General features: G+C 33.2%; 2 protein-coding genes across 10 annotated transcripts; one reads left to right on the top strand and one right to left on the bottom strand.

The window, feature by feature from the left end:
* Positions 1-765: 765 nt before the first annotated feature.
* LOC123885144 lies at positions 766-7,976 on the bottom strand. Of its 8 annotated transcripts, none has more exons than XR_006801088.1 (8): positions 7,615-7,976; positions 4,823-5,944; positions 4,530-4,685; positions 2,216-3,003; positions 2,005-2,109; positions 1,845-1,911; positions 1,658-1,753; positions 766-1,082 (listed from the first exon to the last, which is right to left on the bottom strand). XR_006801088.1 is itself a non-coding variant. In XM_045934408.1 (8 exons), the coding sequence occupies exons 5-8, from the start codon at positions 2,085-2,087 to the stop codon at positions 957-959; spliced, it is 372 nt and encodes a 123-aa protein (XP_045790364.1). In that variant the 5' UTR covers positions 2,088-2,109; positions 2,216-2,488; positions 2,894-3,003; positions 4,530-4,685; positions 4,823-5,522; the 3' UTR covers positions 766-956. The 8 variants fall into 8 exon arrangements, 7 of the variants coding, with proteins under 7 accessions (XP_045790364.1, XP_045790361.1, XP_045790366.1 ...); XM_045934408.1 differs by lacking the exon at positions 7,615-7,976 and having other exon boundaries at positions 2,216-2,488; positions 2,894-3,003; positions 4,823-5,522; XM_045934405.1 differs by lacking the exon at positions 7,615-7,976 and having other exon boundaries at positions 2,216-2,488; positions 2,617-3,003; positions 4,823-5,522.
* A 1,487-nt stretch (positions 7,977-9,463) lies between these two features.
* Positions 9,464-13,159, top strand: LOC123887083 (60S ribosomal protein L18a-like protein). 2 transcript variants are annotated; one of them, XM_045936365.1, is made up of 4 exons: positions 9,464-9,687; positions 12,130-12,256; positions 12,349-12,466; positions 12,705-13,159. In XM_045936365.1, exons 2-4 carry the CDS (start codon positions 12,138-12,140, stop codon positions 12,756-12,758), a joined length of 291 nt encoding a protein of 96 aa, XP_045792321.1. In that variant the 5' UTR covers positions 9,464-9,687; positions 12,130-12,137; the 3' UTR covers positions 12,759-13,159. The 2 variants fall into 2 exon arrangements, with proteins under 2 accessions (XP_045792321.1, XP_045792320.1); XM_045936364.1 differs by having other exon boundaries at positions 9,465-9,687; positions 12,122-12,256.
* The last annotated feature ends 414 nt before the right edge of the window (positions 13,160-13,573 follow it).

Below are 13,573 nucleotides of genomic sequence, written 5' to 3' on the forward strand. Positions count from 1 at the left end.
AGTAGATGCTCAAGAACAACAAATTACTAAGTCATACACTCGTATGCAGGTAAGAAAATCAAGATAAGGCATGACAAGTGACAAGCAACGATTAGTAAGTACAATTGTGTGCTCTAAAACAAATGTTACCTATGCGCTTTCTTGGTCCTAGCTCTAACTGTAATTCTATGATGTATCTCTGTCGAATTTGGATCAAGAGCTGGTTGAGATATCTCCAATCCTTCTTCCCTTACAATCTCAACCTATCTGCAAAACAGATGCCTAATTAATTAATTAATTTGTTCTTTGGGGGGAATATAAAAACAAGATAAAGAATATAAATATAAATATAAATATAACATGTACAATACTTACTTTTCTACCATTTCTGAAGGGTAAACAAAGACTACTTAGCAACTTAATGTGACCTAAATTAATATAAGGATAACACTAGTACAGAAAACACTTTTTACATCTGGCCAAAACCCCATTTTACATCTGACCCAAGTCAGAGGTAGACGTACAAGAAGTAGTAAGTTTACGCTTTTTACATCTGACATTTGCCAGATGTAAAATTACCCCCTTTTACCTCTGTTCTCGTGTTTCAGCTGACCAATTTTTTTTTTTAATTAAATTAGACCTTTTACATCTGACCAAGTCACCAGATGTGAAATAGTAACTTTATTTAATTTTTTTTTTCAAAATCCTGCGTTTTTTTTTTTTTTTTTATATATTTTAAATCCTATTTTGTAATTAAAAAAACCAAAATAGCATTACAATTCAACATTCAACCAAAATACAATTACATTCAACCAAGTCATTACAATTCAAATAAAATACCAAGTCTTACAATTTAAGCAAAATACCAACAATCCAAAATGTTATAACATTCAAGCAAAATACAAGTCATTACAATTCAAAACATCCTAATTAATGTGAATCCATTGTAACATCACACAAATTAACCTAGCTAGCTCCTAAGCCTCATCGTCGGCAACATCATAATCTACCTCGGGATTGTACAGGTCAAGAAAACAAGTAGCCCAGCTGTTTCGCAGTTCATACAGCTCCTCCTCGGTTAATGACGTGGGATCATCGAACACCTACAATACATATACATGATCAAGTTATTCATACTACATGATCTAAAAAAATGCAATAATCCAAACAGAATGCAGGAAGCGACAAACAGCAGCAGTTCCCAGGTACGGCGTTCGGCGGAAAAAATAACAACTACTCAACCAGATTTCTAGTACAATTAAAATTTCTAGTGTGCAGAAAATCAGATACAGATTTCAATTTACATAAGTTGAAGCTTCATGTCCAACTTTTTCTAGACAAAACAGTTCAATCTCATGGCCAAATTCATGGCACTATCTTGTGAATGTGAAAAACAAACAAATAGTGAAGACTCTCCCAGTAAGAGGGAAGTCTGTCAAGTAGCGGCTTCAGCAGAATGCAGCTAATGAAACTACAAGTGACAACACAGTCCTACACAGCTAGGAAACTACACAGCTAATGCAGAATGCAGAAGTACTAATCAGGCAAATAGGCAAATACTTATATATGCAGAATGGGTCGTAGACACTAACGTTCGGCCCGACTAATGCAGAATGCAGGAAACTGCAGAAAACCATATATGCAGAAAAAAAGCGGCAATCAAGAAAAAAAATAATACCTCCATCCAATTCTTTGTAATACTAGCGGTGACAATGTCAAGCATGTTCTTCGTTACATAATATCCACAGTCATTACCGTTAGGTTGTCGCCTTGTCTACATATAAACGACATTTAGTTAATACATAAATAAATATCAATCATGTGTTATGAACGTAAATAAATATTAAAATTTACACCACACTTACTTTGGGAAAAATCCATGTAGCCTTCTTTCTATTACCAAAAGTTGTCAATTGATGAACTTTAAAAGCACTAGAAAAATTTAAAAATCAACAAAGTTTTAATAGGCAGTAAGTGGACGAACAGAGGCAAACCAAAGGCAAACTAATTAAAATAATAACTTACTCTTTAAAAAAATTCCTCGCTGCCTCAGGTATCTTACGGTGTAATGAACAAAGACAAACTATAACATTGTCCTTAGGACACATAATTATTAATTGCCAATGCCCGCTGTACACGTGAAAGAATGAGTTGAATCAAAACATTGTAATGAGGTGATGAAAGAATGAATAGCAAGTGAAGTAAATCAAAACTAAAGGTTTAAATAAGAGCTTACTCCAAAAGATGTGGTGCTAAGTAGCACACTTTGTTTAGATCACGCAAATTATTTTGTATGTATTGTTTACCCGCCTTTTGAAGTGAAACTGGCTTTGATGCAAAACTCAATTGAACCGGGTCCAAACAATAAACGAAAGCATTGGTAGTATTTCCTTAACACGCACAAACAGACACACACACCCGCGCCGATATAGAAATACCTTGTCCTGCCCTCCAACATCCCAAACAGTGAAGCTGATGTTCTTATACGCCACAGTTTCCACATTAAACCCTACACAATACGATCTATATTATCAAAATCTGCACTCAATATAATCCATTGATAAAAGATATTGAAAAAACAAACGTTGACATTATCTACAAACATTCCTTGTTGAGAATTGAAGAACAGTTTCTTACTAAAGCTTTATCAACTTCAAAGTTCAATAATCTTGTGTCCAAGCTTGGCTTGATAGATATTTACCAAGCTCCAGCTTGTGGAAGGTTGTTGAGAATTGAAGAAAATGAAGATAAAAACAAGGAAACTATTACTTAGTCTATTAGTTTTTAACTCACTGCATAAATGTGATTATATAATCTTAACACTTGCTCAGCTATAAATTATACAAACACCATCAGAGAAACTCCAATTTTATCTCTCAATTCACATCATTGATGCTTTAACCAATCCTGCTACCTCCTAAACCAAGCTTTGGCAACACCAGCTTACAAAATTCTACCATGACAATTGCATCCACATCACCTCTTGATTAAGATATCTTCTCTGCTTTTTTAGCATCTTATAAACTGCATCATAAAAATTACATACTTATGTTAGGGGTCCTACATGAGTAGTGCTCATTCATTTAACAAATATCATGACTATGATCATTAAAACATTGAATGCACAACTTTAGTATGCTTAACTAGTGCCCCAGGGGCACTGTTTAGCATGACCCGATGAGGAAAATATATTTTTGGCACTTTTAATATATATCTGTTGTGAATCTGAAGAAAACCACATTTGAAATACAGATTGATTCCCGCCATGGTGGCGCCATAGGATGCAATGGCGTGTTTATTTAGTGGACTTTTGGACTTCCTCGGTTAGAGTGGTCTATAAATTATTTCGCTTTGCCTTGAATTATATAACTTGGATTATGTTTGTCTGCATTGGTTGGAATCAGAAAGAATTTAATTTAGCAGTTAAGCTTGTTTTCTATTTGGATTCAACTAGCAAGTTATGAATATTTTTCTATGGTATATTGTGTTGAAATTATTCTACCAACTAAATGCTCATTGGTGTTTGCAGTATACAAAAAATATAGAAATATGAATATATAAAAGTAATCAAATCTCTAAAAAACAAGTCAAATAGTAACATTCTGCATCTTGGTTCTAATTCATTTTTTCCGACCTACGGGTTTTGATGTCGGACAGTGTGTGAGCCTTGTTGAATAAACTGATTTGTAGTCTATTTAAAACTAACTCACGAAAGAGTCACATAACTTATGCTTTCAGTTGTTTGTCAGTGGTTTCATTCATGAATATGTAACTTGTAGCAACTTCTTATCTTTCTTTTTTGAACTGAGAAGTGAGTACAATGAACGGTCCTCGCTCGCACTTACATTAGTGTTGTTACTAACTGCTCTTCTTTATTTTCTGTTCATGAAAGAACAAGTAGTTGCTCCACTACCACAAAAATTCTGATTTTCTTTCGCACATCATATCGTTTTCTCAAGTTTGTTCTTTGACAATATGTTGCTCCAATATGTTGTAGCAACAAACAAAAATCAAAATGATGAGCACACAAACATATTAGCAGTACATGGCATGCGGCAACAGATTTAAAATTTTGGCATGCTTAAAAGGATGGATATTTAGCAACTCATCACAGTTTCACCAGACTTACAATTACTATATAGGGAACACGTGGAGGGTGATCAGAGTTGGTTTTCGTCTAGAAGAATGGGGAACAGGAACTCGACTCGGTTTCTGTTAGATGTTTGGGTGGGGGCGATACCTCTTAGGCGACTGTTAGGGATATGTTGCATCTTTGTTCCAATGCATTTTTCTTCTTCTGATCCACTAGTTTTGTGTTCAACAATGTTTGAGCCTTGTTGGATAAGCTCATTAGTGTTCAACAGAAAATTATTAGTCATTTTCATAAGTTAACTTCATGAAATTTGTTAAGTTTCATTCATGTAGATATAGCTTGTAACAATTTCTTTTCTTATCTTTATTGTTTGTTATGAATTCTGCTACTTCTTCTACTCTTAACATTCCTTATATTATGATTACCTTTCTCTATAGAAATAATTAATAAAACTTACCAATGGTGGGAATGGTGACGATTTCTCCAAGCTTAAGCTCATACAGAATGGTGGTCTTACCAGCGGCATCGAGACCGACCATAAGTATACCCATCTCCTTCTTCGCGAAAAGCCGGCTAAACAGCTTCGTGAATGACAGACCCATTTTCAAATACTCTGAATTAATTCAAATTTCAAACAGAAACATTAATTCACTTAACCCTAAAAGATAATCAAAATTGAAATCATGATTGAATACACAAAGAAATAGATCGAGCAAGGGAAAAACCAAATCGTAAACATTAATTCAGTACCTTGGTTTTCAATCGGAGGGAGAGGAACGAGAGAGAGCTTCATTCTGCAATTAGGGACGAGAGAGAGCTTCGAATCAGTACCTGCGTTTTCAGTTGTGGGTGAGAGAAAAACAAGCTTCAATTCGTGAGAGTAGAGGCCGGAGAAAGAAAGAGAAGCTTCGATTTGGAGTTAAGCTTCGATTTGGAGTTAGGGTTCGTGAGAGAGAGGACGACTGCGAGTGAGAGAGAGGACGGCGCTGGTGGTGAGTTGAGAGAGAGGACGGCGCTGGTTCTTGCGAAGGTGAGGGGTTAAGGTTGCTGCGAGCAGGGTTGCTGCGTTTTGGGTTGTTCTTCGCGAAGGTTGCTGGGTTTTGGGTGTTCTTCGCGAAGGTGATGAGAGGGTTTTTTCTTTAAGTCTTGATAATTGGGAGAGAGATATCAGATACACATGACTATTACCTTGTTCCAAAAATATTATTTTATTTTTTTTATTCAACTTGACATTTTACATCTGTGGCTAAATATGGCCAGATATATACATATTTTAGATAATTTTCACCATAATTACAAGATTGCCACCGCGTTTAGTTATGCTTCTGGTACATTTAAGCCAGATGTAAAAAGTCTTGTCTATTTATTTTTCACATCTGTGGACATTGAAGTCAGATGAAAAGACTACTCCATATAGCGTTTTACATCTGACATATGCTCGTCAGATGTAAACATGATGTGTAATATGTCATATTTGTACTAGTGTAATATCAGTTGCAAAGAAATCATGGTAGTGATTGAAAACTGAAAAGGTTATAATTTAGTCTTTTACATGAAACATAAATATCATATAGCAAAAATGTACAGAACTTCAACTTGAATCAAGACAAGGCAGTCATATCATATGCTATCATATAAACAAATGCATTCAAAAGTCTACTAACAGAGCCAGGGTCAGGTAGTGTAATATTACTCAAACCATTTGTGACTAGAAGATTAATTTGATAAGTCATATACTTACCACTTTGTTTGGTTTCTAGCAGCAATATGTATGGCCTTGCTACTCCAATCAAGATCCCGCCATCCATCCACATTGGCATCGTAATGGATATTACTAACTCTGAGAAATAAAATGTAACCACTCTCTCAAACCTGAATCATATGGTCATCACAATAAATTAGAAGACAACATTTCAATAGCCACACATTGAAGGAACATTGGCTCAACATATGAACAAAAACATAAGCATAAACACAAACAAGTCACAATAGTAATTTCTACAATACTTTTTTGAATGGCCAAATGAAGCACAAATCACATGTTATGTTAGGTATTGAAATTGAAACAATATAACCAGCCACATAACCGTAAAAGGCTATTTATCATATGCCTCCATTGGTACTCAAGAAAACATGGTCATTTGTGCATACACTTACTCTGTCTCTGTATATGCCTGAATCCAACAGAATCAAAGAAATAGTTAATGAAAAAGAGTGGTAACAGGATCACCAAAGCCATTCATTAGCTTCCGGTGACCTAATGAATAAGATCACCAACCTTGAAACATGAAGTCCATGTTCTGTTAGCTAATAGCAACCAATGCTTAAACTAGAAAATCAATCCAAATTATCCAATCAACAACACTCACATAGAAAGAGACAAAAGAAGTTAACCTGTGAAACATATATGCAATAACTGAGAAAAAAAGCAATACATGTGCTTGTTGTCACCTAATTTAACATAACTGCTAAAGTCATGAATCAACACCAAAAGCAATCAAAAGCAATAACTTACAAAAGAAATCATAGAAACAAATGCAAATAAAAATAAAAATCAAGAAGAAACCATGAAACAACAGCTGGAACTAAAAACTAAAAAGCTACAAGTCCCAAAAACCATCACCTTACCCAAACTACCAGCAGCAAAAACAGATACAGAACCACAAACAAGAGAACCCAAAACCATACTTAAGGGCCAAACCCCAAAAGACAGACGCCAGGAAACCCAAACCAAAGCAGGCCTTCAAGAATAACATAAACTAAGAATCCAATCACTCAAGAACTGAGCAAGAAAGCACATAAAAACCAGTACCATATGCCAAACAACTTTCACGTTATAGTTAAAGCACATATAGTTAAAGCAAGTGGAACTTTCACGTTATTGATACAAAGAGAGTAAAATCGTTAGTTCACTAATATAATTGAAGAATTGTTTTATCAATAAGCCAACAACTACAGACAAGTTTAACACCTTAAAAAAAATATAAATATGAAGAATCCATACCATAATTGTGTTGAAATGTTTTCCAATTAACCAATGTGAAATAGCACAGAAATTTTTCACAGATTAACTTAAACTTAAACTAAACAAAAGTTTTAAAACCAAAACCATACCGTAACAAATATAAACAGAAATTCTTAAACTAAACAGAAATTCTTCATAGTTATATCTGTTAATTGATATGTGAAAATTCTTCCAATTAACCTAAACTTCAATTCAACTAAACAGAAATTTTAGTTTAATCAAAATAGAACAGAAACAGATCTGCAGAGTTCTAAACTAAGAACACAAACATAACATAATTTTAAGAATAGAAATTGAGAAACTAAGAACTAAAATCAAAGAATAAGAGCTAAACTTTACCACTAAACTTTAACACAAACACAAAGAATAAGAGCTAAAACCAAATCAGGTAACAGTTCAGTAGAAACAAAATAAACCACAAACACAAAGAAACAGTTCAGTAGAAACAAAATCAAGTAACAAACCACAAAGAGCTAAGAGCTAAAACCTTCGATTCGTGAGAAACAAGAGTACGTACCTGAATCGATGTGAAAGAGAAAGACAAGCTTCAATTCGTGAGAGTAGAGGCCGGAGAAAGGAGGACAACCTTCGATTCGTGAGAGTAGAGGCTGGAGAATGAAAGACAACCTTCGATTTGGAGTTAGGGTTCGTGAGGGTAGAGGACGACTGCGCGAGTGAGAGAGAGAGGACGACTGCGCGAGTGAGAGAGAGAGAACGACTGCTGAGATAAGGCGGTGGTGGTGAGTTGATTAAAGGACGGCGCTGAGGTTCAATCTCGTCGCCGGTGGAGGACGGCGCTGGGTTTGCATCGCGAGAGAGAGCTAGGGTTGTATTGTATCGATTTCTTTTTTTTTGTGCGAGTGTTTTTTTGTCTTGCGAGCTGAGAGAGAGATATACGTACATTACCTCTATTCCAAAAATATTATTTTATTTTTTTTATTAAACCTGACTTTTTATATCTGAGGCTAAATATGGCCAGATATATATGTATTTTAGATAATTTTCACCATAATTACAAGATTGCCACCGCGTTTAGTTATTCATCTGGTATATTGAAGTCAGATGTAAAAAGTCTTGTCTATATATTTTTTACATCTGTGGATATTGAGACCAGATGAAAAGACTACTCCATATAGCGTTTTACATCTGACATATGTTCGTCAGATGTAAAATGCTTAAGTAATATGTCATATTTCTACTAGTGTTACTAACAATTTGTTTATATTTTTATGAGTCAATTTTTTTTTTAATTTATTAAAATGATATGATATTTTATACTATAGTACCATACTCATACCCTACTCGTTGTCATCCCTAGTTGCGGGGATCGAACCGTGATCATCCCTATCTAATTCAACGCTAATCATCACTAAATCCTCTAACGATGAGTTCCTAGACTTCTATTACTAATATATTAAAATCGATTACCGTCAAAGTTACTAATTTATCCCTATTACTTTTAACCACGTTGCAAGTTTATATCATTCGATGTAATATTTTACTAATTTTATTTTAAAAAATATATATAGAAAGAACATGAGATAAATACAACAAAAAATATAACAAAAAATATAGAAAGAATACGATGTACAAAAAAATATATTAGGAATCTACGCATAAAAATAGGAAAAAAAGAAATAATAAAAAAAGTATAAAGAATTTAGTCAATGAAGATAAATTATGAAAAGAATATAGAAAGAAAAAAAAGAAATAGAAACATAACAATAACTATATTAAAAGAAAAACATAAACAATATTTTTTATCAAAAATATAATAAAATAAAAAATATTACTATCATGTTTACTACTAATTATCAATAATAAAAAATAAAGTAATTTCTTAAGAAGGTAAACTAGGCCACCCAAATTGGCACAAGAGAGAATCGAACCTGAGAGCTTAAGGAAGAACACATCTCAGGTTACAAGTCAATATCACTAGAACAACTCAAGTGGGTTAAAATATAAAGTAAATTACTTCTTAAATTTACTAAATTATCCTAGATATTCCTGATAAAATTTCTAATTTTCAATTAAAAAATACAGACGAGACCATTATTTGTCCGTTTGTCACTGAAACATAAAAAATATGATAAATAAGTTTTACTAAAAATAACGCAATAGTTTCACTTATATTTAACAATATTTTATAACATTTAAATATTTTATTCTAAATAAATTTTCTACATTAATATAATGATAAACTTAAATATCGTATTAAAGTCGATGGTTTATAAACATAATTAAATTTACTTTAAAAAAAACAAACTTAATTAAATTTCAGTTTTCACGTTAACAATGTGTAAAAAAAAGGAAGGTTTCACATTAAGACAGTAATAAACAGAATTAAATCCTAATTAATACCTCATGAAGATTCATGAAAGATATGAGTCATACGACGTCGTATCCAGTCGTGAAAACACAAGCTCGAGAAAATCGAGAGTTTCGACTTCACCTCTGCACACTTCACTCAACTTCACTGTCGTTATTTGTTCACTCTTTCCATTTATACCCTCACCGTCATGTAGAAAAGAAGCTCTTTTTTCTTCTTCAGAATCCAATTTTTCTTAATTTTTCTGCTTTAATTTCACAGGTAACTCTTAACACCTTCCAAAATTCAATTTTTAGTGTTATTTTTGGGGAAAAATGGAAATTTATTAGGTGGGTTTTAAGGAATTTAGTTGTTGGAAAATGGGTTGTTCTATTTTTCAATGTTTTTACTATTTTTATTTTAAATTGTTTTTTTATTGATGCAATTATTTATTTTTATTATAGGTAATATTAACAAATAATTTCTGACATTTATTCTTAGATTGATTCTGTAATTTGGTCATGTATTTTGCTTGACTTGTATGTTGTATTTTGGTATTAATGCAAAAAAAAAAAAAAAAAAAAAAATTTAAAGGAAAATGAGTAAACTAGCTTGAGATATAATCCATGATAAGGGGTTGGGTAGTTCAACTGGTTTGAGCTAAGGGTTAAAGGAGTTGGAGGATCTGAGTTCAAATTCTGGTGAAGGAGAAAAATACTAACCTTGTTGAAGATGTAATGCATTTCACTTCTTAATTTGTGTTTGTTTGCAACTTTGCATGCTTGGTTATTTTGAGTGTCAGTTGAACGAATGGTTAAAGGAGTTGGAGGATCCGGGTTCAAATTCTGGTGAAGCAGAAAAATACTAACCTTGTTGAAAATGAAATGCATTTTGCATCTATAATTTGTGTTTGCTTGCATGCTTGGTTATTTTGAGTGTTAGTTGAACTAATAGTTAAAGGAGTTGGAGGATCTGGGTTCTGGTGAAGGAGAAAAATACTAAACTTGTTGAAGATGAAATGCGTTTAGCATCAATGGTTTGTGTTTGCTTGCATGCTTGGTTATTTTGAGTGTCAATTGAGGTATTGCTACATAATTCACTTTATGGTGTGTGTAATCTTGTTAATGTAGGTTACTTATAAGCTATATATGGCTTATGAGTGTTCTGGTATTGAATTAGATGTTTTCGCTAGCTAGAGGTACATATTTATACTCACTTAGTTCCGAGTTGTCCCTTTTGAACTAAGCTTTGGACCCCTTATCAAGCATTTTGATTTTTGGACGGTTCACTTCTTTGATGTGAAGCTGATTAGATTTCAGGACTTAAAAGTATTTTGTTTTGTTGAAAACTGTTCTTTAGAAATTAGTTTCACTAAATTTGGTATCGAAATTGGTCAATTCTTTTAAGGAGGCATATGTACGTTTTAGTGAAGTGCGTGATATTGATAGCATTTGTTTTGAGTTGTCATGTGAAGGAGGCAATTGGTCTAGTTTTTAGGATGTATGTATACTATTTTGAATGGTCTCTTGTTTATGGTGGCATTACGATAAGACTATCGACTATAAATATTTTGAGCTAGAATTGATTGAATAGAGTTTGCAAATGAACCTCGGCTTCATGTGTTATATAATTGAGCTAGAAATGCTCTCTTTATCTTAATTGCAGTTATGCAGTACGGTTTAGAAATCATTTTGACATTAGAAGAAGACTCTTTGCTTTTCATAAACAGTAGTTATTAGGCCATTAGAGGTTGTTTTCCCTACCCCACTATCATTCAGGAAGGAACTAACTATTACTTACATTTCAATTTTGAATCTAGATATTTCCTATTCATATCAATAGGGAGGCAGACAATAATCGCACGTCAAAAGGCATTTGGTGTCACAAAAACTAGAACTTATTCAGTTTCATATCTGCATAATGAGTAGTATCTGTCACAGCAGAATGGGTTTTTGTTACATCTTTTAGAAGGAAAAAAAACATTATAAAGCAAAGCATTTTAGCCATCCACGTGAATAACTGCCGGCTTTGTGGTGGCTTCTTGACATGGTTATAATTGTGGGTAAAGATCATCCTAGGGTATGCACACAAAAGACTTGAGGGATGAAGAGATAAGCTTTTCCCTCTTAGTCAAATAATTTGTAACGGGGGAAAAGGAATTCTCGGAATCGGAATAATACGATTATATTAATTATATTAATATGATGGGAATTATATGCTGGATGTTATTCCAGAAGATAAAACACTATTAAAAAAGGAAAAAAATTATGAAAATAGAGAAATATGAGAGAAAGAATAATGCTATGGTGAGATATCTTTCAGAGATTTTAACAATGATTAAGCTATCATCATCTAATTGACTACTATGTTCTCATTCTAGTTGGAGATTTCTCATGGAATGAGATGTAGATACTTCTTATTAATATTATGCTTTGATAGTTTGGTATTACTTATTAAGCTTTTTGTGGCAATTATCATGAACTTTGGCAGTTGGCTTCTAATTCTCAGTTATTTAACTGTCATTAAGCACATTGTTTTCTGCATTTGTCTAGCAAAATGATTTGTTAAGATATTTGTCTAGTTTCTTTTTATTTCGGTTTTGGTTTCAATTAGTCGTACCTCCTATGATGATTATGATAAAATTAATGCTTTGTTACGAAATTATGCATCATATATGTGTTAAAAAGCAGGCTAAAATTGAATTTAATATACATAGGGATATAGGGCGCTAGATGGATACAGAGAACGAAAGAAAGGGCGATTATGCTCCTATCAGAGATCCAGAGTACCCACAATTGGGAAAATTTGACAAGCCACTTCCATGTTTTGGCTGTGGAATTGGATGGTTCTCGTAAGTTATTTTGTAAAGATTTGTCGTTCTCAATTTCTTTATCCTGCATAGTTTGATGTTTGCATCTTCTCTTGCCTCCCTTTGTTTGCCAGTTTTCTGCTAGGATTTGTATGCCCATTGATGTGGTATTATGCTACAATTCTCTACTTCGGAAATTACTACCATAAGGATCCAAGGGAGCGTGCCGGACTTGCTGCTTCTGCTATTGCTGTAAGTGTTGTATTCGAGAGCAAGTGTAAAGTATATGGTGAATTTCGTGTTGTCAAAATTGCTACTTGTTAGTGCTTCTGTTACAATAGCTGCTCTCTCTTACTTTTAATGTTTTCTTTTATATCTCTCTCAAGAGAAATTAAAATATGGCGTAAGCCATAATTACATTTTTCTTTCTTTCTCATGGAACATGGAACTGACTGCTCTTTTTCCCTCTTAAATTTTACTGATTTTGCAGGCCTTGGTCTGCACAATTACTGTGGTGATAACAATACTTGTGATTATCTTGTAGTTTTTTTACTGTCAATTATAACCCAAATGTAATCATTTAGCCACGGAGAAAATGAAAATCGCTTCAAAAATCAGCTTCTACAAGAGGAAAGCAAGGCGTATTCAGACGGTAGATAAAGTTCCTGGCATGCAAAGCTAGTTAAGTTTGCATTCCGTGAGGGCATAAAGCTCGCCTTCTATTTCCTTATTATAGGCGTACGATGTAACTAACTAGATTTTCTGTTGTAATTTTATTGAAGAAGGTTGTTGATTCTCATTAACTTATTTTAGTAGGCATGTATGTATCTTTGGGATTGCAAATTAGTTGCTAATTTTATCTTTGGGATTGTTCTTCTGTCAACAATGCTCTAGAGTGATTTTTCTCCTTCAAATTCATTATTATTAAACCCTTCCTTGGAACAATGAACCTCTTTGAAACGTGATTTTTCTCTCATTATCATAATATAATAACTTCCTTTCCTTTCCTATGCTAAAACCGTTCTGAAGATATATGCTTGCTATAAGTTAGTTATATTCACAATTTGACCAAGAAAAATTTCATTACACCCATTAATTTCAATTGATTGACATTCACTGATCTCCATTTTCTCATACAGATAATAGCCATATAATAAATTAATACTACTATACTTTCAATAACAGAATTGTTAGAACAAAACTACACTTGTTCACAATTTCTTAAAGAAGAATGGATAGAGAAATATTGAAAGGAGAGATATGAAAGAATTTTGTCAAAAATGATTCAGAGTTTATTCATTCATGATCTCAATTATTTATACATCCACCAATGCTGATCACCTACACCCTTGTGATCCT

The sequence above is a fragment of the Trifolium pratense genome, linkage group LG5, assembly GCF_020283565.1.
Source record: "Trifolium pratense cultivar HEN17-A07 linkage group LG5, ARS_RC_1.1, whole genome shotgun sequence".
Classification (NCBI taxonomy): Eukaryota; Viridiplantae; Streptophyta; class Magnoliopsida; order Fabales; family Fabaceae; genus Trifolium; species Trifolium pratense.

Excerpts from the sequence above, each read along its gene's own strand:
- LOC123885144 (XM_045934410.1), bottom strand. The coding sequence starts at position 2,087 with ATGTGTCCTAAGGACAATGTTATAGTTTGTCTTTGTTCATTACACCGT. Across the intron at positions 1,912-2,004 it reads GCGAGGAATTTTTTTAAAGA|TGCTTTTAAAGTTCATCAAT; the intron begins GTAAGTTATTAT and ends AAATTTTTCTAG. Across the intron at positions 1,083-1,657 it reads TTACAAAGAATTGGATGGAG|GTGTTCGATGATCCCACGTC; the intron begins GTATTATTTTTT and ends TATGTATTGTAG.
- LOC123887083 (XM_045936365.1), top strand. The coding sequence starts at position 12,138 with ATGGATACAGAGAACGAAAGAAAGGGCGATTATGCTCCTATCAGAGAT. Across the intron at positions 12,257-12,348 it reads TGTGGAATTGGATGGTTCTC|TTTTCTGCTAGGATTTGTAT; the intron begins GTAAGTTATTTT and ends TTTGTTTGCCAG. Across the intron at positions 12,467-12,704 it reads TTGCTGCTTCTGCTATTGCT|GCCTTGGTCTGCACAATTAC; the intron begins GTAAGTGTTGTA and ends CTGATTTTGCAG.